The sequence below is a fragment of the Aquarana catesbeiana genome, linkage group LG01 (assembly GCF_042186555.1).
Source record: "Aquarana catesbeiana isolate 2022-GZ linkage group LG01, ASM4218655v1, whole genome shotgun sequence".
NCBI classification, from domain to species: domain Eukaryota; kingdom Metazoa; phylum Chordata; class Amphibia; order Anura; family Ranidae; genus Aquarana; species Aquarana catesbeiana.
Window position 1 is genome coordinate 479756879 of NC_133324.1, and position 26270 is coordinate 479783148.

Sequence of the window (26270 nt, forward strand, 5' to 3'; positions counted from 1 at the left end):
TGTGGAAGAGGTTAGATCAGAAGTACCGTTTAGAGTAGCTAGGAAATGCACTGAGTATAGTGATAAAGTTCTGAATTTGGAAGCTGATATTTCTCCTCCAGGAATTATAGCGATAAAACATCTCTATGGTCACATAGATCTTCAATGCATATAGCAGGCCTTTGTTGGTCCACCAAGCAAAATTTTGGGGGTGGAGATCCAGGGTAAAAGCGGGGTTGCAAAGCAATGCAAGTGGGTATGCAGGGATTTAAGCTGATTCGTTGTCAATCTATCCCATAAATTCAGCGAAAATGACAAGGATGGACACAGTGTAACCAGTCTATCCTTTGCCCACATGCACATTGAGCGGCTGATCTTAGTAGGATAAAGGAATGGTTCTAATCTCATCCAGAGCGCATGGGATTGCTGTGTATGGAAGCGGATCAACTGGGCCAGCTGTGCAGTGTAAAAGTTCTTGGCCAAGTCTGGTACTCCCAGTTCTCCCCTCAATTTAGGCATATATACAGCGTACGTTTATTCACCCCAAGTCTTTTAACCCCCAGATAAAATTTCAGCAACTTCTGTTGGAACATTTTTTAATTCAGACACAGGAAAAGTTCTGAATAATATCCTTGGCAAGATATTCATTTTTATCAAGTACAATCGACCGAACCACGATGGAGGTTTAGTTATCCATCTGTTGAGGTCCTCGATAATTTTTTATCTAGTGGAGGCTAATTTTTTTGATACCATGTATGAAAAGAAGGGGGGTTAAAAAAAAAGGCCTAGGTAGGGAAGGGCCTCCGATTGCCATTCAAAAGGAAATTAGTTTTGTAAGGTGCAGACAGTGTGCTCTTCTAAGGATATTAAATATGCAGTTTCTAATACATATATTACTTGTTCCTCCAAATTCCAAAGAACTATAACCTAATATGCTCAGAGGGGAACAAGCAATAGGGGAAGAATAGCCCTTAGGAAAGTGACAGGTTATATGGTCCCAAGCTGCTAAGTGTTCAATTTGTACCCTTTACAAGGAGAGCACATATAATATATTCTTTTGGTATACGACTCCCTCTCATACACACGCCATATACCCCTCCAATTTGGATCGCTGCTGGCGATGACGCACATGTCAAGGTACTTTGCTGCACATCTATTCGCAGTGCCCTCTGATCCTACCATACTGGCACTAATACAGGACCTTCTCCAGTGACTGCTCAATGCAGATCTTCCCCTCTATCCTAAATTTTTTTAGGATTGAAGTCCCCCCCCAGGTTGCCCAGGCTTGCCAAGAAGTTGGCGGGTCATATCCTCACGGCTGCTAGATGTTGGTGGCTCTCCACTGGAAAAAGACAAACCTCATCCACTCCTATCAAGTTGTATGCCAGGATTAAAGATGTGGAACTGATGGAGTCACTAACAGCTCATCCTGCTGATAAGCTGGAGAGTCATAGAGCAGTGTGGGAGCCTTGGCACCTGTGAGAGGACCCCCCGTGAGTTTCCGGTTTTTATTCCTAGTTGTTTAAATCAGTGTTCTCTGTTCCCAGGAGTGATAAGTACAGCTCTCAAAACTATTTTACTCTGCTTTGCCCTCTTCCTGTTATTCTTTTCCTCTCTTTTTTTTCCTCTTCCCTGATTTTTTAGTGGACGACACTTGAAGGCTTTTTGCTGAGAGTGGGACCCAACCTCTGGGACTTGATCTGTTACTGGACGCCTCTTCGGGTTGGGCTCTACTGTGGGGGTTTCTGTAATTGGATTGTTCTGAGTTTTAGTAGGTTATTGTGACAATTACTCTAAGTTCCTCGCTACTGCTGTGTTGTAACATTTGTTGAGCCTTCCTGATTTTTTATTCTATAAATACCGGGCCGTTGTTGGCCCTGTGAAATGTCCACCGTATGTTAACTGTCTTACCTTTTCAATTTAGAAAATAAAAATGATTTAAAAAAACAAAAACACTATAACCTAGACTAACAAGTCTACTTCTATAACTCTGTGCTGACCCAACCCATTCAAAAGATTGGCTTACTCCTTTTTCTCTGTCATCTGTTGGAGTTCCTCAGGTGTAATGTTTTTAAAAGCAGCAGAGACACTTTCCAAAGCTTCAAATTCCACAGGAGAGATAACTTGACAAGAGTTAAGATCAAAACATTAGTATAAAAAAATGTAAAGAAAGGATCATCATCATAAAAGGATTTTGATATTCTAGGATTGCAGGAAATTCCAATAACTAGGAATTATATTCAAATGTTGTACACTTTTATAGTATGAAGATAACAGAATTAAAATATCCAATTCACAGGTTAGCATTTAAAATGTGCAAGGATTTTAAACAATTTTATGCAATTTTTGTTGTGGTGCATTTTTTTAAATGACTACGTAAAAAGCAGTGTTAATTTTGTTGACTAAAACATTTGTCGACTAAATACTATTTTAGCCGACTAAAACACGACTAAAACAATTGAGATGACTAAAACTAAAATAGCATTTTAGTCAAAAGAATAGGACTAAAACTAAATTGAAATTTGACATCAAAATTAACACTGGTCTGTAGTGCATGTTCAAAGCTTAATACCATAAATCAGGGTTCTCAAACTGGCGGCCCTCCAGCTGTTGCAAAACTACAAGTCCCATCATGCCTCTGCCTGTGGGAGTCATACTTGTAACTGTCAGCCTTGCAATGCCTCATGGGACTTGTAGTTTTGTAACAGCTGGAGGGCCGCCAGTTTGAGACCCCTGCCATAAGTAATAACATAATACATTTTTGCACCCCAGCAGTATATAATGCATTTGGAAATATTAGAGAAATGCTTAAATGCATTCCAATTTAACTACACCTATTAGATATTAGTCGACTAAAATGATACTGGAGAGTTAGTCGACTAAAACAACTGCAGAAGATTAAATTGAGACTAAACACTAAAATATTTTACTCAAAAGAGTATGGCTAAAACTAAATTGAAATTTGCTGCCAAAATTAACACTGCTTAAAATGCAACACTAAATTCCCAAAACAACGGTGAATGATAAATAGATACACAGATAAAGTAAAATAAAATCATACAAAGCAGGCAAGTATGACATGTTTGTTATTAACCTCTTGCTGGCCGGCCGACTGCCATCAGAATGACTCCCCTGTGCGAATCGCCGTAGCTGTACGGCGGCCGCTTTAAGAGGTATAGGGGGCGCGCGCACCTGTCGCGTCACTGAGGAGCCGATGCGTGTTCCCGGTGGCCACAATGTCCGCCGGGCACCCACGATTGCTCCTGACAGAGTTTATGTGTTTATGTGTGTGAACACACACGTTCTGGCAGGGGAGAGGAGACAGATCGTGTGTTCCTAGTATATAGGAACAACGATCGGTCTCCTCCCCCAGGCAGTCCCATCCCCCCTACAGCTTTGAAGCCACAAAGCTGTCACAGCTGGGAGCCCACAGTTAAGGCTACATGCACACGGATGTTTTTACAGCCACTTTTTTTAGCGTTTTTGCAGCTTAAAATCGCCTCTCCATGTTAGTCTATGGCCTCATGCCCACCATGGCGTTTTTGAGCTGTAAATGGCATAGCCGTTTTTAAGCTGCAAAAAAAAAAAAACCTAGGACCAGTGCATTCTGAGGCTCCAGCGCTAGAGCTGTAAAAACGTCAGACACCGGCAAAAGGTGTTAAAACGCTAATTAACGAGGCTTAATGCTGTGTTGAGCCTCGTCCAGTGTTTCTGTCTCTATTCAAAATCAATGGTTCCCTATGGAAGCCCATTGATTTGAATAAAGGTCGCCCCAGAAGTCGGATCAAGATGATCCGACTTGCAGTGCGACTTGTGTGCTGAGAATCTTTAAGGGGGAACCCCGCGAAAATATAAAAAACAAAATTTGCGTGAGGTCCCCCCCAAGATGAAAACTGGTTGCTAGCAGTGGCCCGGTCTTCTCCGTCGTCTTCTTCCCTCCGGCCTTCCTCTGATGTTGACACGACGCTCTCTCCCGCTGTAATGCCGTGTGTGCGGTGCGCAACGACTTATATATAGGCATGGGGCGGGGTCACCGGGTGATGTCATCCGGTGACCCCAAACCTTATGACGTCACAGTCCCGGGGCATGGTGGGACTGTGGCGTCATAAGGGGCGGGGTCACCAGATGACATCACCCGGTGACCCCGCCCCATTGCCTATAAGTCGTTGCGCACCGCACACAGGGCATTACAGCGGGAGAGAGCGTCGTGTCAACATCAGCGGGAGAAGAGGCCGGAGAGAGCGGAGAAGTCGGAAGAGACCCCTGAAGTCGCCTAATAAATTACTTTAAAAACCTTTGTAGTGTGTTTTTTTTTTATTGACACTTTTTCCCCCAGGTGAATGGGTAGGTACGATCTACCCCATACTCATTCACATAAGGTGGGGTGCTGGGATCTGGGGGCCCTCTTATGAAAGGGGGCTTCCAGATTCCGATAAGCCCCCCACCCGCAGACCCCGACAACCAACGGCCAGGGGTTGTCGGGAAAAGGCCCTTGTCCTCATCAACATGGGGACAAGATGCTTTGGGGTGGGGGGCGCAGGGCTGCCCCTGCCCCCAAGCACCAACCCCCCCATGTTGAGGGCATGTGGCTTGGTATGGTCCAGGAGGGGGAGGGGGGCGCTCGCTCGCCCCCCCTTTCCTGACCTACCGGGCTGCGTGCTCGGATAAGGGTCTGGTATGGATGGGAACCCCATCCCCGTTTTTTTTGGTGTGGGGGTTCCCCTTAAGATCCATACCAGACCAAAGGGGGGGATCTCATGCAATTTTTTTTTTCATTTTCGCGGGGTTCCCCCTTCAAGATTCCATGTGCATGTAGCCTAAGATGCTGCCGCCGGGGACTTAAGACCAGTGAAACAAGGGGCTCGGGGGTGAGCACAGCGCTGGATCTTGGGACAAGCAAGTATCTGTTTATTAACAGTCAGCAGCTACAGTTTTTGTAGCTGCTGACTTTTAAATTTACAAAAATTAGATTGGAGCTATAGGTACAGTGGCTTGAAAAAAATATTCATACCCATTGAAAATTTTCAACATTTTGTCACGTTACAACCAAAAACGTAAATGTATTTTATTGGGATTTTATGTGATAGACCAACACAAAGTGGCACATAATTGTGAGGAAGGAAAATGATAAATGATTTTCAAATATCTTTACAAAAATTAACCGCTTCCAGACCGCCCCATATACATTTACTGTGGCAGGGCAACCCTGTACGCGATTTCGTGCACGTGGTTTAGGGGATGAGCCGCTTCCACTGCCATTGAACACAGCGGGAGCCAATCAGTGAGTCCGGCGGGTACGACCCGCCGATCGTTCACAGTAGAGGCGGAGCAGCGGTGTGCCGATGTAAACAAAGCACACCACTGATCTTTCAGGGAGGAAACATGAGAGATCGTGTTTCAGCTAAGCTGAATCACGATCTCTTTTCCGCCAGTGAATCTACTCCCCCCCAGTTAGAAACACCTCCCAGGGAACACATTTAACCCCTTGATCACCCCTAGTGTTAACTCCTTCCCTGCCAGTGTCATTTATACAGGGATCAGTGCATTCATTTAGCACTGATCATTGTATTAGTGTCACTGGTCCCCCCAAAAAAATGTCACTTGGGGTCAGATTTATCCGCCACAATGTCACAGTCCCGCTAAAAATCGCAGATCGTCACCATTAGCAGTAAAAAAAAAAAATAAAATAAAAAGTTCCTAAATCTATCCCGTAGTTTGTAGATGCCATAAATTTTGCACATACCTATCAATATATGCTTATTGGGATTTTATTAACCAACAATATGTAGCAGAATACATATTGGCCTAAATTAATGAAGAAATTTGTTTTTTTTCTTTTTACTTTTTTGGGGGATATGTATTATAGCAGAAAGTTAAAAAAAAAAATTTTTTTCAAAATTGTTGCTCTTTTTTTGTTTATAGCGCAAAAAATAAAAAACCGCAGAGGTGATCAAATACCACCAAAAGAAAGCTCTTTTTTGTGGGAAAAAAAGGATATCAATTTGGGTACAGCGTCGCATGACGGCACAATTGTCAGTTACACTGACGCAGTGCCGTATCGCAAAAAATGGCCTGGAAGTGGGTAAAACCTTCCGGGGCTGAAGTGGTTAATATCTGAAAAGTGTGGCTTGCATTTGTATTCAGCCCCCCTGAGTCAATACTTTGTAGAACCACCTTTCGCTGCAATTATAGCTGCAAGTCTGTTTGGTTATGTCTCTACCAGCTTTGCACATCTAGAGAGTGACATTTTTACCCATGCTTCTTTGCAAAATCAAGCTCTATTAGATTAGATGGAGAGCGTCTGTAAACAGCAATTTTCAAGTCTTGCCACAGATTCTCAATTGGATTTAGGTCTGGATTTTGAATCGACCATTCTAACACATGAATATGCTTTGATCTAAACCATTTCATTGTAGCTCTGGCTGTAGGTTTAGGGTCATTGCCCTGCTGGAAGGTAAACTTCCGGCCCAGTCTCAAGTCTTTCGCACACGAACAGGTTTTCTTCTAAGATTGCCCTGTATTTGGCTCCATCCATCTTCCTATCAACTCTGACCAGCTTCCCTGTCCCTGCTTAAGAAATGTATCCCTGCAACATGATGCTGCCACCATGTTTCACGGTGGGGATGGTGTGTTCAGGGTGATGTGTAGTGTTAGTTTTCCACAACACATAGCGTTTTGCTTTTAGGCCAAAAAGTTCAATTTTGGTCTCATCTGACCAGAGCACCTTCTTCCACAGGTTTGCTTTGTCCCCCAAATGCAAACGGGACTTCTTATGGCTTCCTTTCAACAATGGCTTTCTTCTTGCCACTTTTCCATAAAGGCCAGATTTGTGGAGTGCACGACTGATAGTTGTCCTGTGGACAGATTCTCCCACCTGAGCTGTGAAACTCTGCAGCTCCTCCAGAGTGACCATGGGCCTCTTGGCTGCTTCTGTGATTAATGCTCTCCTTGCCTGGCCTGTCAGTTTAGGTGGATGGTCGGTCATGTCTTGGTAGGTTTGCAGTTGTACCATACTCTTTTCAGATAATAGATGGAACAGTGCTCTGTGAGATGTACAAAGCTTGGGATATTTAAACTGCTTTAAACTTCTCCACAACTTTATTCCTGACCCGTCTGGTGTGTTCCTTGGCCTTTATCATGCTTTTTGTTCACTAAGGTTCTCTAACAAACCTTTAAGGGCGTCACAGAACAGCTGTATTTATACTGAAAATAAATTACACACAGGTGGACCTTACCAATTAGGTGACTTCTGAAGGTAACTGGTTCCACTAGATTTTAGTTAGGGGTATCAGAGTAAAGGGGGCTTAATACAAATGCATGCCACACTTTTCATATATTTATTTGTAAAAATAAAAAAATAAAAATTTTGAAAATCATTTTCCTTCCACTTCACAATTATGTGCCACTTTGGGTAGGTCTATCACATAAAATACATTTACATAACAAAACAAAATGGGGGAAATGTCAAGGTGTATGAATACTTTTTCAAGGCACTGTAACTATATGAAATATGGGAACACATCGCCATAGGATTTTAAACATATTTCCCATTAGTGCAGCAATCAAAATATATTTATGTAAAGATATTACATACCTAGAACCAAATGGCTTATGTAGGAAAGCCAAAAGCTAGATGCTGTCACATAAAACAGCATGCCTCTAAATTCTGACAGGTACATGCAGAGCTAAAAGCATCAGCCAAAGCATTTTCTGTGTCAGAGATGTCACTACAGAAAGACTTCATTCCATACAATAAAAGGATACGGTCATCAAATTTGTAGACATTTTCTGGTTTATCTGCACTAGCATCACAAGAAGGCAAAAAGATAGAAGCCAACTCTTCATTTGTGTCCATCGCTTCTTTCACTAGCTCTGTAAAGAAGAAATACATTTTTAAAAATGGTATTAGGAAACTGGTCATCCATTAGTAAACAAGTGACAAAAGAAAATTGTAAGTGAACATACTCGATATATTAAAGAAATAGGTTAATTAATTTTTTTTATCAGAAAGCCCTGTTTAAAGAGAAAGAATGTCCTTGCCTGTTTTTCCTTTGTTCTCGATGATGTCTTCTGCTGCTTTCACCATTGCTTTATTTAAGGTTTCGCTGCCAACTTGGTTCAGTTTTCGAGAACTCAAAGCACGTTTCTGTCTATTCGTACCAAAAGCTTCTATAAGTGCATCCACCTGTTAAAATGTAAATACCTTAGGATTACAATATGCTACTGTCCACGTTATCGGTTTGGATCTACATAAGAGATGTTCTGTACCAAGGTGACTAATGTGACCTTACTACCATGCAGAGTTAGCAAAATAATAATGCTGAATTTAAATCAGGAAGCAAGGTTGTGACTAAGATTAGCAGTTTCTAACTCGTTACCGATTAAGGACATAGGGCTTAAAATACATAGGAAAAAAAAGCCAAATGAACGTAAAAGCTGCCTGTAAACACACCTCTATGTTATCCTAGATGTCTATGCACCCAAAGGTGTTTATAGGCTTATTACAAAAAAGCGTTTACAGGCAGGAAAAAAAACCCATCACCAGTGCGCTCAGAAGATGAGCTTTTGGGTGGAAAACAGAAAAGCGCTCAACACTTGACGTATTTAAAGCTTGAGCGTTCAATCCAATGGCCAGAATAAATATTCTGGCCAATGGAATCTATAAACACTCAAACACTTGACGCCTCTAAACGTGTGCAGGAGTAAAAAGGCATTCTGGGAAGAAATTCAAATGCCCAGTATGCGTGAGGCCTAAAATTAGCTGATGTTCAGGCAAAAATAAAATAAATAGAAAAAATAAAAACACAACACACTTTTAGCTTGACATAACTTGCCCCCAAATAGTGCTTACTGCAGGTGCAAAAACAAAAATTTGTCATCTTGTTACTGTACTTAAAAAAACTAAAATTTTGGATAATTGAAAATAACCTTGTATTATTTCTATTTTTTTATTATTACAGTGGGGAGGGATTAGAACCCCTGGTCAAGTTTTACTCTAGCCGCTGCACCATTAGAAAGATTTCTCCTAATTTATTGTCCCAGCCAAACATTTTTACCAGACAGTAAGTGATGAAAATTATGCAACAGACACAAAAAAAAAAAAAAAAAAAAAAAAAAAAAAAAATCCCTGGGCTTTGCAACACAGTAAGTATATGCTAGAGCAAGGTTTATAAACCTAAATTCCAAGGAATCCTAGGGTTCCTCCAAAGGTTGCTAGGGGTTCCTTGAGCAATGAGCAATTTCTGCTTCACAGACATGCTTCCACTGACACATGGATGCTTTTAGCTATCTTCCCTGAGGCCAGAAAAGCTGAGTTAGACTTACCGGTAACTCCTTTTCTGAGAGTCTTCCAGGACAGCCCATGATTCCTTGGGCTCCTCCTACCAGGACAGGAAACACGTCACCCCCACCAGATAAAAGGGCGGTCCTCCAGGCCCATGTCAGTTTTCTCAAGAACCATAGGACCCTGCAAAACACCATAGGACTCTCAGAAAAGGAGTTACCGGTAAGTCTAACTCAGCTTTTCTCCAAGCGTCTTCCAGGACAGCCCATGAGACGATGAGCCAGAACTTACCAGTCTAGGGAGGGACAACTGCCTGAAGGACCATACGACGGGACAACTGCCTTAAGGACCTTACAACCAAACGCCTGCTCCTGAGCTGATAGGAGATCTAGGCGATAATGTTTAATGAAGAAGGTCGAGTAACTGGACCATGTGGCAGCCCTGCAAATTTGTTCCGGTGAGGCACCAGCCCTCTCAGCCCAAGACGTAGATAAGGCTCTAGTTGAGTGCGCAGTAACAAAAGGTGTAGGAACATCCCTAATTTTGTAAGCTTTGTCGACACCCTCTTGGAAAAATTCAAAAATAGATGGAATATCATGAGTTAATCTTTCATTTTCAGATAACCATGAGTTAAACCCTTTCCAAACTTTGGAATATATGGCTCTAGTGACCGGCTTCCTACAATTTACGAGAGTCTTGACTACCTTGTCAGAGAACCCCTGGGCGCTCAGTATCTTTTCTTCAGATACCAGGCCGTCAAGTTTAAGGAAACCACCTGAGGGTGTGATACAGGACCCTGCAATAAGTCTTCTCTTTTCGGAAGAAGAAAATATTGCAGCGCACACATGCAAAAAAGACATTTTCCTCCAGCAAGGCTTGTGTGCGCTGTAATATTTTCTTCTACTGTATGGTCTTATGGCTGCACCATCTTTAATGCATCTTGTAGGGTGTGCCCCCAAATATCTTGTTTGTTTCTCTTTTCGGAAGACTCCACAGAGGCTCTGAAACCAGAGACTGTAGCAGGGAAAACCATGGCCTCTTGGGCCAAAATGCGGCAATTAGAATGAGATCCGTCTCCTCTAGCCGAAACTTCTGCAGGACTTCTGGAATCAGTCTGATTGGTGGGAAGGCATAACATAGGCCTGGAGGCCACGGGTTTGCCAGAGAATCGATCCCCAAGGCTTGGTCTGCCGGGTTCATGGAAAAGAATATCTCCGTGTTGCGGTTGTTTCGATTTGTGAGCAAATCCGCTACGGGATAACCCCATCTCCTGGCGAGGTCTGCAAAGACTTCGGGATGAAGGGACCAGTTGTCTCGGTCTATCCTGTGACGGCTGAGATAATCTGCCAGGCAATTGTTGGTCCCCTTCAGGTGTACAGCCGAAATTGAAGCTAGATTCCCCTCTGCCCATGAAAGGATCTCCTGGGCAATGGAATGAAGCATCCGGCTTCTCGTGCCTCCCTGCTTGTTGATGTACGCGACTGCCGCGATATTGTCTGACAGAATTTGGAGGTTGTGACCCCTGATCTCCATCTGAAAAGACTGCAGGGCTCTCTGGACTGCAAGCAGCTCTCTTTGATTGGATGAGGCCCTTGCATCCTTTGAGGACCACTCTCCCTGTGCTACTGCATTGCTGAGGTGGGCCCCCCATCCGTGGTAATTCTTCGGGATATGGGAAAGGACCATGGGAGACCTCATGTTAGGTGCTGGCCAGTTCTCCACCACCACAGGCTTCTTTTTATCCTGACGGGAAGCCGGATCCTTGACTCCAGGGACTTTAAGTCCCTGTCCCAGTTTGTTAATAGAAACATTTGTAACGGACGCTGACGGAGTCTCGCCCACGGTACTGCGGGAAAACATGAGGTCATAAGACCCACTGCCCTCGACACCTGTCTCAGAGAGACCGACTGGTTGGTCTGCAATGCTGACATAGTCTGGAACACTTTGGGAATCTTCTCCTGAGGAAGAAAAACTCTTTGGTTCACTGAGCAAAAATCGTAACCCAGATAAGTTACTTTCTGGGCCGGGATCAAGGACGATTTTTCTTTGTTTATCAACCAGCCTAGGGACTGTAAGAAGCCCTGTACTGCCTGGAGATCCTCCAACAGCCTCTGGTATGATTTTGCCACTATCAGGAGGTCGTCCAAGTAAGAGATAACAGTTATCGCCTTTAACCTCAGTGGAGCCAGCGCTTCCCCCAACACCTTCGTAAAGATGCGTGGGGCTGAGGAAAGACCGAAAGGGAGGGCCTGAAATTGAAAATGGCGGGTCCCCATACTCGTCTTCACTGCCAATCTCAAAAACTTTTGGAAGGCTGGATGGATAGGGATGTGAAGATAGGCATCTCTTAAGTCCAACGTGGCCATAAAGCAGTTTGGATATAGTAGATTTTTGATAGTAAAAACCGTCTCCATCCGGAAATGTTTGTATCTGATGGACTTGTTTAAAGTCCGGAGATTCAGGATAAGTCGAAATTTTCCCGACGGCTTTTTGACCACAAATACATGGGAATAGAATCCCTTGCCCTGCTCTGACTGTGGAACAGGAATCAGGACTTTTTGATTCAAGAAACCCAGAGCCCTCGCTTTCTCTCGATCTTGTGGAGGAAAGGTGACCAACAATCGTTGTGATGGTTGGTGAACAAACGCCAGCCTGTACCCATTGGTCACTAGGTCCAGGATGAAGGGGCTCGAAGTGACTGCTGCCCACTGTGGGATGAAGGCCCTCAATCTTCCTCCCACTGGGGAACACAAGTCACTGTGGCTTGGCAGGCTGTTGAGGAGGGTTAAACAGCACTCCCCCTTTGCCTCTCTCTTTGTGACCAGTCCAGTGTTTTTTCGGCCCGCTGTCCTTTTCTCTAGGACTTTGTTGCCTGCCCTGGCCACAAAAAAAAATTTCTGGCGGGATTCTCTTTTTCTCTGGAAACGCCCTTTTCTTATCAGCCGTGCGTTCCAGTGCCTCCTGCAGACCTGGGCCAAACAAATGATCGCCTGTTAAGGGAAGCCCACAAAAGGCGTAATTTGGAGGCTGGGTCCCCTGACAAGGTTTTAAGCCAGAGGCTTCTCCTGGCCAACATTTTTACCGACTCTGCGGAAGAATCCGCCAAAAAACCTACAGCCTGAAAGAGGAGAGGAATAGACTTCAAAATCTGCTCTCTCGAGGTACCCGCTGACAGGTGTGACTGAATCTGAGTCAACCAAACCTCCAGATTTCTGGCCACACAAGTGGAGGCTTGAGCTGGTTTCAGGTTCCCACCGCTGAGTACCAGGCTCTGTGGAGAAGGATATCCCCCCTCTTGTCCATCGGATCCTTAAGCGTGCCCATATCATCGAACGCTAGGTCCGAATTTTTTGAAAACTTTGAAAGAGGTGCATCCAGCTTCGGTTTTTTATTCCACGGCTGCGCAGTCTCCTCATCAAAAGGGAACCTTCCTTTTAGGTTACTAGAGAAGAATGGTTTTCTCTCCGAGTTATCCCATTCCAGTTTAATAGTATCAACCAACGAACTATGGACTGGAAAAACTCTAGGTTTTTTCTTATGCAATCCCTTATACATAAGATCGTGTTTGGATAACTGAACTTCCTCCTCTTTCAATTCAAGGGTGGTATAGATAGCCTTTAACAAGTCATCCACATCCTCTACAGATAACTTAAATCTTGAGCCTCGAGTGGATTCTCTATCCCTGGGCTCTATATCTGACCCGGACTCCTCAAGGGAAGAACGGGTAGATCTGACCTCAGCCTCAGAGTCCTCACTCTCTGCCTGCTGCTGAGTGCTGACTGAAGCTCTCTGTGTGGAAGGACCCTCTGCTCGGGTCTGGAGCTTGTCAATAAGCTTTGTAAAGGAACTAAAGGTGAACGCAAGCTCGTCCCCAACAGAGGTCAGTATTTTCTGACAAGAGGCAACCGGGTCATCCTTTACAAGGCCATCTACACAGCTGTGATAAACAGCTTTGCTCCACGAGGAGCTCAATTTGTTTGCGCACACCGCAAATTTCTTTTTAGGTGGCTGCGCCTGAGTCTTGTCTTGAGTCTCGGTCTGTAAGACAAAAAGATAAGTGACCCATAATGAGACTCACAGCCACCCCGCCACTCCGAACCACCATGTGCAGGAGGGAGGAAATGTGTCCCCTTAACCCACTACTACAGAGAGGGGAGGGGGAGGGAACACTCACAGGGAAAGCAAGAGAGTGACATAACACTTCAGGCTTACCTGTGAGGTGCTGGTGTTGGGCGCATCGACTGCCTGTGTAGGAACTGCAGATTGATCCATCTTGCCCCTTTCTGGCTTTCCACAGCCTGGCTGCTTTTACCAGAAGACACCAGCGGCCAGTGTCTCCTGTTCGCGCCGTTTAAAGAGACTGGAACCGGCGTCTCTGGCGCCCGGCGATGACATCATATGCACCAGAAGTGACCTGCTCTCAGTATTTCCTGTGGGCCAGCTTGGAGCGCAGAAGCTCCACCCCCTACTCGAGCACCGCAGCTTCCTGCTTCTCCTCACACAACTAGCCACGTTGCCTGTGAGGAGAGGATACCACTGCTTTCATAAGAAAAAGTACTATGGGAGCTGACACCATGCCGGTCCTGGCCTTCCCCAAGCACTGAGACACAGGAGACTGTAGCACAGCCAACCTCTCCAGCGGAGTGCTGCTTCTGGCAGAAGAGAGGTTAGTGAAATGCCACAAATAGCCCTACAGAGCCCCTGCTCATGTGACCTAGGGACCAGGTTCCAGGAACATGTTACCCCCCATCCGGAGGAAACACAAATAACTGACATGGGCCTGGGGGACCGCCCTTTTATCTGGTGGGGTGACGTGTTTCCTGTCCTGGTAGGAGGAGCCCAAGGTCTCATGGGCTGTCCTGGAAGATGCTTGGAGAAAGTTATTTTATTTTAAGGTTTCCTCTGCATTAAAAAGGTTGAAAAAGGCTGTGCTAGACTATCCTGGCTATATGGAGCCAATGCAGGCAGTGGACTGCAAGGAAGATGGAGGATAGTGTCTGAAACAGGCTAACCACTAGCCCCACGCATATCTTACACTGAGCTTGAACTGTAGCTATTGGCATGGTTATCCTTTAAAAAGCCTTATTAATGTTAGCTTTTTTTAAAAATCCCTAAGGAAATGACATTTTCATGAATTGAGCTCAGGGCATAAATTGCCATGGTTTTCTATGACCAGGTGGGAACATGAACTTAATAACTGAAACACCAGAAAAGCACAAGATGTAATCACTGTTTTGCCCATGCTGTAACACGGGGATGGCTGCATCTGAGGTCTGCAGTTCTATTGGCAAAATTGATGGACAGTTATTGAATTCTTAAAAAAAACTTAAAAAGTAATCTCTTCTTAAGAAAAAAAACCCCACATAATCAGAAGGTAATCTCTGATGCTCAGTTTGAATTGCTGAGGTTTGTAATATATTTACAATAACTAATTGCCTACTGGGCCAATTGTGACACTTCTCAAATACATGTAAAAGAACAGCTTTTTTTGCTAAAAAAAAAAAATACTAAAAAGACATAAATAAAAGAATCCATTAAAGGTCAGGGGTACAATTCAAAAAGAATCCAATGCATTTCGGGGGTCTAAGTGCCCCCTTCATCAGGACTTGACTGGCAACGAAGTGAACTGGTCCTACAATGGTATTTGTTCTGGTGTGAATTCAAAGCACAGGCCTATTCAGCAGCTTATTTGGCAGACCCCCGAAACGCGTTTGAATTGTGCCCCTGACCTTTAATGGAATAAAGTTGTATCTGGACCTCTAAGCAGTGGCGTGGCACTTCAATTTCAACTCTTTTTACATCACACTACAAGCCAAGGAGATTCAGGGGTGTGGAAGCCGCCTGCCCAGAAACTAGATATTTTACACTAACAGTAATACCTTAAGATAACAAATACCAGCAAAAATAAACCTACAGGGCCAGCGCTATCTTTCCACTTTCCTCAACTTGTAATTTTTTATGTCACACAATATTTCCGCAGTGGTTTTTAAAAACAATTTTTAAGAAAAATATAAGACAATGTTACACTGAGTAAATAGATACCCAACATGTCATACTTTAAAAATGTGTATGCCCATAGAACGGCACTAAACTATGATACCTAAAAATTTCCATTCAACGCTTAAAAAGCCTTTCCAGGTTAAAGCTAAACCACAGGTCTGGTGCTAGAATGATTGCTTCCGCTCTGACATTCGTGACAATACCTCACGTGTGGTGCAAGCACAGTTTACATATGCGTTTGCATTTACACATGAGCACAGGGGGCTTTTTTTTTTTTTTTTAACACTGTCCTTTTAATTTTTTGTTCAACTTCATTGCTTGTGATAGCATGGGCTCATGGTTATAGACAGAATTTTAAGATAAACTCAGCTTGGAATTGAAAGTGTGTGAAGTATGAAGAAAATAAACATTAAAAAGCTGTAGAACAAACCTTTTCTCTGTAGGTTCTTATTGACGGGTCTGCCACATCTTCGATTTGCTTACTCACTGCAAAAATAAATACATGTTGCAAGTTAACAGTGTTAATCATAAAGCTTTTATTTCTAATAATTCATGCAGAACATTGCCCTTTTGTGCATATTCCATTTAGAGTAGTAAAAGGCATACTAGACAGTATTCAGTCCTTGTCTTGCCTAAACATTTCCTGGTGACCCTCTGAGGACCACCAAGAGAATCACATACATGCTTCTCAATTCACAAGCTAGCTATCGCCACTTAGTGAGCGCAGAAATTATAGATGGGGAAACTGGAGTTCACTCACCTGAGGGTAGAAAAAGACAGTCCTCAAAGTTTACTTCATAAATCAGGAATGTCCATAGTCCGGCCCGCGTTGCGGTTTGATATGGCCCCCCTGGTAAATTGGATATATACTGGATTTATCAGCACTGCCTCTGAGGGGATAGGGAGGGGTTGTCTGTAATAGGAAGTCCTGTCTCCTGGGCTGCCATTGGATGACTGTTCTGTCTATCATAGGAGGCGGGACTTTGTATCAAAGAGGCCGCTGAGTAAAACAGGAAATTCTCCTGTATGTAATCTGTCGGTGCTAGTCCCGTCCCCCTCCCTGTCCCCTCCGAGGCTGCAGATGGGCAATCGATCAGGCTGCATTCATGGCAATGGTAGGGCTGCAGATGGGCACTGACCCTTATTTATAATTTAAGTTTTTTTCCCTGAAACTTCCCTCTTAAAGTGAAAGTACGTGTTATACGCCAATAAATACGGTATATACAAATAACACGCCCAAGCTCATCCTTAGTCCTGAGCGGCACTCAGGGATTCGTTGGGGGGCCCAAGCTCATCTCTTCACCACACACAGCCACAAAGGCAAGAGAATTCTTGTTGGGCAGTGTATTAGTGCTCGGATGAACACACTTAGACTGAATTTTAATGGTTCAAATAATGTCAGGCAAAATGGTCAGCCCTCACGCATGTTCACTTCATCAAATCTGACCCTCTTTGAAAAAAGTTCGGACACCCCTGTCATAAATGAACCTAACAAAGGATTATCTTAACCACTTGCCGACCGACGCATGCTGATATACGTCAGCACAATGGCAGCAGTAGGCAAATGGCTGTACCTGTACGTCCCCTTTAAATTGCGGGGCTAGTGGGCGTGGCACCCGCCGCGTACAGCATGACCATGCCCGCCGACTCTAGGTCCACCGGTGTCCCACGGAGCGGCAGAACAGGGAGATGCCTATGTAAACAATTTCCCCGTTCTGCCTAGTGACATGACAGGGATCTACTGCTGCCTCTCATCAGGAGCAGTGATCGCTGTCATGTCAGTGGTAGCCCATCCCCCCCAAGTTAGAATCACTCTCTAGGACACACTTAACCCCTTGATCGCCCCCTAGTGTTTAACCCCTTCCCTGCTAGTAACATTTATACAGTAATCAGTGGCTATTTTTAGCTCTGATCGGCGTATAAATGTCAATGGTCCCCCAAAAAAAAGTGTCAAGTGTGTCCGATAATAATAATAATAATAATAATAATAATAAAATAAACCTATCCCGTTTTGTAGACGCTATAACTTTTACACAAACCAATCAATATACGCTTATTGCGATTTTTTTTACCAAAAATATGTAGAAGAATACATATCGGCCTAAACTGAGGAAAAAATGTGTTTGTTTTTTTTCGCACAACTTCTTGTGCCCCCTTGGTGATTAATATAGGCCATTGCTGTGGCATTGTCGGATTGAATCCTGGCAGGACAATTTCGTAAACTGAACGTTCAGGCCCTCAGGACCAAGTGCTCTGCCTGAATTTCTAGAATGTTAATGGACAAGGCCATTTCTGATCTGGGACACTTCTCTTGGACAGTTGCCTCTTCCAGGACTGCTCCCCAACCCAAAAAAGGTCGGCATATGTTGTTACCACTTCCCAGATAACTGAAGGAAGGATTTTCCCCTTTGCAGATTTTTGGTTATTAACCATAAACTGACTCTCCGTTGGAGTCAGACACATTGGAAAATCTAGAGCTAGAACCCTTTTGTCCAAGCGGATAGGATACTGTTTTCCAGCAGTCTCGAATGAAACTGAGCATAAGGAACGGCCTTGAATGAAGCCACCGTATTTCCCAACAACCTCATGCAAAGCTGAATAGAAGAATTCATCTTGTTTTGACCACCTGAATCAGTTCCTTTATGGTGCTGATCTTTACCTGGGGCAAGAATACGCTTTTCTGGGTGTATCTATGATCAGACCCAAGTATTTTAGCCTTCTTTAATCTTAAAGAAGATTTCTTCTAGGTTGAGAATCCAACCTAGGTATTCCAGGTATTTGAATGTGGTGATCATACTTTGGTCTAAGCGGGCTACCGACTAGTCTATCAAGAACAGATCATCTAGGTAAACTATAATACCTTGGGCCCTTAATCTGGCTAGAGGAGGGGCCAGAACCTCTGTAAACACTAAAGGTGCAGTAGCTAGACCTAAAAGCAGAGCTACACACTGAAAATGAAGATTTTCTACCTTGAAAAGTAGATATTACTAGTGTTAAATAGGCACAAGGAGGTACGCATCTTTGATGTCGATTGACGCCAGAAGTTCTCCTCCTTGTAGTATGGAGACAACTGATTGGATTGACTCAATGCGTAAAAAGAGCGGTTATATTCAGGAATTGAATTAGATTTTTGAGATCCAGAATGTCCATTCGGTTTTGGCACCGTGGAAAAAAAAAAAAAGTTTGAACCAAACCCCAACCCCTACTCTTACATGGGGACCACCATGATCACTTTTTGCCAAAAGATGGTCCAATGCTTGAAAGAAAGACTTCTTTTTCTTTGGATCTTTAGGAACGTTTGATCTGAGAAAACGAGGAGACGGGAACTCCAGTTTGTACCCTGGAGCTATTGAGGAAGTCCCCCATTTGTCTCGACACTCTTCCTGCCAGATCCTTGAGAACTGCAGAAGTATTCCCTATTCGAGCAAGCGGGGGTGCCTCCTTATAAGGAGGCTTCAGTATTTTGTAGGTTTCCTCCCCCATGACCTCTTTTGTCCCTGGGGTTGACCCTGAGGATTACCTTTTGGACTTGATGGCAGAGGCCGTCGTGACTGCCTGGAGGGTGATGCCCCTGGCACAGGAGAAGGAGCTTGTTAAAATGAAAATACATTTACTCCTTTTCTTAAATGGCAAAGGGGTACTTTCCACTAGCATTTCTTTGGATGTATTACCCAAATCAACCCCAAATAGCCGTTTCACTGCAAAAAGGAAGACTAGCCAGGAGCTTCTTGGATGGCACTTAGCGAAGGGCGCAAGGCCTGAAGGATAGAATCTCTCATAGCAACTATTGCAAACATAAAGCTGCTGTTAGCTTGCCAGATCCTGGGCTTGCTGAACAGGATAACCTTGAACGCCTGTTTAAACTGATCTCTTAATGATTAACCAATTACTGTCAGTGCAAGCTGAGACACTCAATCTGCCAGAAATTAAAAAAAAAAAAAAAAAAGTAGGAATTCCAACTTTTTTATCCGTTGGATCCCTAAGCATTTGACCACTGTCTACCGGACAAGTCAAACTCTTATTCACAGAGGATATAGCAGTGTTAATTGCTGGTATACCCCACTTTAAGTGAATTTTCTCCTCCATAGGATAAAGTGTGAAAAAACTTTTTAGAAGGAAAAAAAAAAAAAAAAAGCTTATCCGGGTGATCCACTCAGATACAAAAAGCTTTTCCAGCAATGAATAGACAGGAAAGGCATGCACAGCTTGAGGAGGCTTTAGCGAACCCACTCAGTTAAGGGTACATAAATGTGGAGCGGACAATTCAGGAAGAAGTTGCACCATCAATCTTACAGATTGTGAAAGCTGATCCCCCCGCATTTGACACCTCAGAAGAGGAGTCACCAGCCTCAAAAGTCCGCTGAGGCAATTCATCTCCTCCTGCCCCTATTTCCTCAGTTTGAGGGTCCTGGGTAATGGAAGAGAACCTATCACATTTTGTTCCACACTGGGATGCGATTAAAGCCGCTAACCTTTTTTTTTTTCCCAATCCCATCATGGCTGAGGAAAAAAGACCTTTTTAGTAAAAAACAGGGGCTGCAGTGTTGAAAACAGTTGCAAACATTTCATGACCCCGATGCTCACTCTGACCAGTCACCCCCCTCTCAGGGGAGGATGCCATTGTAGAGATGAGTAGGCTTTCCAGAGCTTGAGGGAGACCCTTTTAGCCCTTTTTTGGGGGCGTTTCAATCTCCTCTTCTGACCTTAGCCCGATGCACAAAAGCAGAGGTACTATCAGAAGAAATTGCATCCACTGCTTGAGCTATAGTTCAGCCACTGCCGTTGCTATTAACGCTCAGCCTGATGCTTTAGTAAATGTGTCAGGGAATGCCTGTGTCACCAACCTCTTATATGCCCCTTTTTTTGCTATTGTGTCCCTCCGACATCTGCAGCCAGCAAAAATGGAGCTTTTAAACAAACATACTCCCACGCTGGAGGACGCCAACGTCGCAATAAACCCCGCCCCTTCCATCACATTGCGGGCCCCCCCGCTCTTTTCAAGAGAGGGTTTTCCGGCTCAAGCGCGGGCCTCCGATACAACGGGATTGGCGTGTGTGTGGGGGATGGTGAGGAGGAGACCTGTAACAAGGCGCCGTGCAGGGGCGGTGAAAAAAACGGAGCGGCATCGCCGATCGTTTTTGGCTTCCCCCTTGCAGGAAGAGGGGGAGAACTTTGTTTCGTGGAAGAAAATCCCCCCCCCCCCCCCCCCAATCTTACCAGAGGTCTGAGCTGCTCGCCGGAGGAAAGCCTGCTGCTTTTGTGACACAGCGTGAGGTTTGAGGAAAGCATGACAAGGTACGTGCTCTATACAGCCCCCAGTGGTGACTCTTAGGCATGACAACATTTACTTTTTTAGAGACGACATTTCATAAGAAAATTTTTAAAAATTTCTTAGAAACCTCCACTTACCTTTCTCGCCGCAGGGTTTTCAGTGGTAAAAACCAACAGACCCAATGTTCACCTCTCACGGTGGGCTCCGTTACAAAACCTTCAGGAACCGGGGACCCTCGGGGGAACCCACACTCCTGGACCCATTAAACACCCCACCAGAAAAAAACTTTATGGCTGAAACAACCTAAGCTCTGGATCCCGGGGTCCAGCTCTCTTTAAAAGAGAAGCATTACAGGCAAAACCTCGTTTCTTCTGCCACGAGGCCCGGGTACAATTCAATTTGGCCTAAAAAGACACTTTGAATGGATCCGGCTGCATAGCTGACCCCAGCAAGGACTGTTCCAGTGGAGCTCACCACAGCACATCTTTACTCGTGACCAACACCTTAGACATTGGGGAAAAAACTGAGGTACTCCCAGTAGTGGGAGGGGTTATATGGGGAGTGGACTTCCTGTCTTTGGGTGTGCCCGTGTCCATCACCTGAAGGTGGCCTATAACCCAAATAGTAACTATTATGGCTCTGTGTCCCGTGATGTACAATAAGAAAGAAAGCTTTTTGTGGGGGGAAAAAAAAAGGACGTCAATTTGGTTTTGGTATAACGTTACACGACCACGCAATTGTCAGTTAAATCGACGCAGTGCCAAATCGCAAAAGTGCTCTGGTCAGGAAGGGGGTAAATCCTTCCGGCGCTGAAGTGGTTAAAAAATGGGTTCCCTGTCTTGAGATATAATAGCTTTTTCTGGCTTTTAGCAAAAGGTATGTCTGACTTTTTCCCTTTGTGTACTTAATAAGCCTGTTACCTAATAAGCCTGTTTTCTAATGTTGTAATTATAGAACTCCATAAGCCTACATATGGAGGGGGGGGGGGGGCATACATGGACTGACCCTTTATGTCTTTAGCTACGATCTGAAGACCTGGAATCTAGAGTCACTAATGAGTTTCGGCACATGGTGTGGAATGAAGAACTTTGGCCAAGATATGTGCACAAATAAATCTCAAACAACAAAACACTAGTAGGACTATAAGCAATTTAGGATTACAGAAGTTATCAAGTATAAAAAAAAGTTAAAGCCAATTAGCAGAGAAGGTCTAAGAAAAGTACAGCTATATGAAAAGCAAAATAATTAACATCTTGTTGTAGTTGTACTAAAAGTATTTGTATCTCACTGCTATTGTCAGTTTCCAACACTGGCCGCATCTTGATATGCTCAGCATCATACACCTCCATCTTTCCAGTTGCTTTATTCAGAACCCCAATAAAATACCTGGCAAATAATGAAAAGAAAACAAGTATTTAACATTGTCTCTCAAGGCTCATTTGCCATCATATACCACAGTTATAGCAGAACTCCAGTAAGCAACAATCTATATTTTTATACAAGCACTCTGCCTGCTGTGTAGCTTTCTACTCTAATGCCCAGTACACACGGTCGGACTTTGTTCGGACATTCCGACAACAAAATCCTAGGATTTTTTCCGACGGATGTTTGTCAAACATGTCTTGCATACACACGGTCACACAAAGTTGTCGGAAAATCCGATCGTTCTGAATGCGGTGACGTAAAACACGTACGTCGGGACTATAAACGGGGCAGTGGCCAATAGCTTTCATCTCTTTATTTATTCTGAGCATGCCTGGCACTTTGTCCGTCGGATTTGTGTACACACGATTGGAATTTCCGACAACTGATTTTGTTGTCGGAAAATTTTATCTCCTGCTCTCCAACTTTGTGTGTCGGAAAATCCGATGGAAAATGTCCGATGGAGCCCACACACGGTTGGAATTTCCGACAACACGCTCCGATCGGACATTTTCCATCGGAAAATCCGACCGTGTGTACGGGTCATAACATTTATCTAAGGTTTCTACTGGAGACAGGAATGTGACCTGACTATTGTTGCTCTGTACTTGCCGGTAGGTGAAGTCAGGTGGAGCCAGACTATCACTGCAGCAACGCAAAACGAACATTCTCCTTTAATTATACCTATCTGAACTAATACACTTAGGGGTTGATTTACTAAAGCTGGAGAATGCACACTGGCTGGCTACCATGCACAGGTGCACCAATCAGATTCTAACTTTAGCGTATTCAATTAAGCTTTGACAAAAAAAAACAAAAAAAAAAAACTGAAAGCTCAATGGTTTTCATGGAGAGCAGCACCAGATTTTGCACACTCCAGTTTGAGCAAATCAAACCCATAAAGTTGCCTAAAGGATAACAGTAGAAGAAGTAATCTAGACACTGTGGGGGAAAGGGAACATTTACTAAAACTTGTGCACACAGAATTTGGTGCAGCTGTGCATTGTAGCCAATCAGCTTCTAACTTGAGCTCAATTAAGCTTTGACAATAACACCTGGAAGCAGATTGGTTGCCACGCAGAACTGCTCCAAATTTTGCACACTCCAGCTTTAGTAAATCAACCCCTGTGTGTTACGTTAGTCTAAGCTTCCCTTCCATGCTCACTGCTTCTGTAGAGAATACAACAGACATCAGCATCTTCAGTAGTACAATAAGGAACACAAAATCAGTGGCGTCGCTGTAAAACAAAAATATATTCCCAAAGTGCAATACAACTACATGCAATTATACTGTACAGCTGCAGAGGAATTCCTGAGTCCTGGGATTCACTGTGTACAGGGAGGAATAGGGCTCTCTGCAGAGAATTATTTTCCATCCAGATGAAGCAAGATGCTGTTGCATGTTACTTGTAGTAATCACACAATCGCAGACTCTAGTCTAAGGAACATACCAACTGCTGAGGAGGATTTCCTGAGTTCCATGGGCAGGCTCTGCATCCAATTCTTTCTAAAGTAGACCCTGGCCCTAAGGCCTCAGGCATACTGGTTTCTTGTAAACACTGTTTATCCTGACAGGAGAAAATCAATGTTATAAACTCACCTAAGCTGCATTTTTTCAAAAGAGTTTAGCAGAAATTGGAGTTTCTTTCATTGGCCAGAATTTTTATTTCAGTGGCCAGAATAAAATAACACTGAAGTGCTAAAAGTTGGCATTATAAACTTGAGTACCAAAGAACTCTCAAAAGAGGAGCTCGCCACTCTCAATAAGGGTTTGAAATTTGTCCCACCCCGCAATCTTGACAAATTTCAGACATTTGTTGACATGCAAAAGTATACACGCAAACTTAATATTAAAAAGGTACATTATGAGTAATTAATCAAGACAATTAACTAGAGAAGCATCTGTGGTGGTCCCCTCTGGGTTGTCCAATGCTTCGCTGTTCAACCCGCCTGGTAGTTTGGCACCCAATGTCAGTATTTTTCGTGATTTGGTGCTAAATGATGTAACTAAGTTAAAAGTAAGATCAGTGCAAGCCCAGCAGAACATCAGAGTAGGCATAGAGTCCTTATGCAATAGGAAGGACATAATTATACGCCCCGCAGATAAAGGCGGGGCTATTGTTATCTTGGACAAAAATGCCTATGCTAATGAAATGGAGAGAATTTTTTCTGATGTTAATACTTATTGTCCTTTGCCATCAGACCCAACGGCCGCTTACAAACGCGAGTTGAGTGCTCTGATGGAAAAGGGATACGATATGGGGATTCTAAATAAAAAAAAAAAAAAAAAAAAAAAAAAAAAAGGAAGAACATTTGGTTCCCCTAGCCCCTCGTCTACCTGTTATGTACATCTTACCGAAAGTTCACAATACTCCATCTAACCCTCCGGGTAGGCCCATCATCAGTGGCATAGACTCCATTACATCACGTGTGGGTAAATATATTGACTTCTTTCTACAGCCACTGGTGATGGGCACACCCTCTTTCCTTAAGAACACGAAACACGTCCTCAATTTATTGAGTGAGGTTGAATGGAAGGCCACATATATGTTGGTGACAGCTGATGTCGCATCACTCTATATGTCGATATCCCATCAGTTGGGACATGAGGCGGTGCGACATTTCCTCTATCGAGACTCCAATATCCCCATCACACAATGTCATTTTGTGATGGAGCTATTGGACTTCTCGATGGAGCATAACCATTTTTGGCATAATGGCACGCACTATTTGCAAGTGAAGGGGGTGGCCATGGGAGCCAAATTTGCTCCCAGTATGGCCAACCTCTTCATGGCCAAATGGGAGGAAGATGAAGTTCTGCATGACAAACCTGTTCAGCTTGTCATGTGGAAAAAGATTTATAGATAATGTCCTATTTATATGGGACGGCGATTCTGAATCTGTCGCCTCTTATTTATCTACTCTTAATAATAATATTGAGGTATAGTGCTCACCTATGAGGCCAGTCCGACTCAGAACCACTTTCTAGATCTGGTTATAAGAATTGATAATGGAAGGATTACCACCTCCACCTTCTTTAAACCAACGGACAGGAATAGTTTTATTCCACTTGATTCTTGCCATCATCGTTCTTGGTTAACAGCGGTCCCTAAGGGGCAATTTCTGCGATTAAGGCGGAATTGCTCGAATGTAGACCAATTTTATAAGGAAGCCTCTACTTTAAGGTCTAGATTTTTGAATAAGGGCTATGATTCGACAGCTCTTGATTCTCTAATCATAGAGGTAGGTAATAGGGACTTGTAAGGACTTATTGGTGGATAAACCTCCCCAGACAGAAGACAGAGAGGATTTCGGTCTTGCTTTCATCACTACCTACTCAAGTCAACATTGGGCTATCAAAAGGATCATAAAAAACATTGGCCAGTTATTAAAAAACGACCGGATTCTGGGGCCCTTATTGGTGGACAAACCTCGGGTTTTGTTTAGGGGAGCCACTAGCTTTAGGCACACACTGGCACCTAATGTTCCGGACCCACCTGCACGTTTGAGTTTTTTTGGTGACCTTAAGGGCTTTTCTCCTTGTAGAAGGTGCAAGGTATGTAGGGTTAACGCATTAAGAGATAGGAGATTGACTGAATTTACTTCAGTCAACACAGGCCTAACATACCCCATAAAATCACTTATCACATGTACCACAAAGTGTGTTGTATACCTTCTAAGGTGCCCGTGTGGGCTGGAATATGTGGGACGTACCATCAGGATGCTGCATGTGAGGTTGGGTGAGCACATTACTAAAATCAGGCAAGGTTTTGACAAGCATAGTGTTTCTAAACACTATGATCTTGTACATAACCGAGACCCGACTGGCACCACCTTTATTGGTATAGAAAAATATGTCCCCCATTGGCGTGGCAGCAATGGCAAGAGGACCATTTCTAGATCCGAGACTAATTGGATCTAAAGATTAGGTTCTCACGCCCCCCAATGGCTTGAATATAGAATGGGACATCAACTGTTTTATTAATAACAGTTTATGTCCCATTTTAAGAAGGATGATCACTTACGATCAAGAGATTGCTCTTTGTGACTGGTGGTCTGATCTTTATTGTTTCCTTATCTTTTGGTGCCTAAAAGTATGTTTGTTTGGGATCCCCATCTAAGGTTATATGTTTTACTACAATCATACTAGTAGAGATGCCTTTATGATGATTTTGCTAAGGAATTCCTCTGCTATTGCATAGTAGGGCTTTTCACTACAACATCTACTTCTGTCAAGATGTGAGTCATATTCATTAATATACATCTTGGGGTCAACTATGTTTTTTAATTTCTTATTATGCTTTTAATTTTAAT

General features: G+C 43.6%; 1 protein-coding gene across 1 annotated transcript in view; it reads right to left on the reverse strand.

The window, feature by feature from the left end:
- POLR1E (RNA polymerase I subunit E) overlaps positions 1–26270 on the reverse strand; it is a 58159-nt gene that overhangs the window by 14133 nt on the left and 17756 nt on the right. Inside the window, exons 4-8 of the mRNA XM_073591597.1 lie at positions 21823–21920; positions 15693–15748; positions 8020–8164; positions 7744–7851; positions 2006–2102 (exon numbers count right to left, since the gene is read on the reverse strand). Of these exons, the coding sequence (XP_073447698.1) occupies positions 2006–2102; positions 7744–7851; positions 8020–8164; positions 15693–15748; positions 21823–21920 (504 nt within the window). The remainder of the gene's footprint in view (positions 1–2005; positions 2103–7743; positions 7852–8019; positions 8165–15692; positions 15749–21822; positions 21921–26270) is intronic.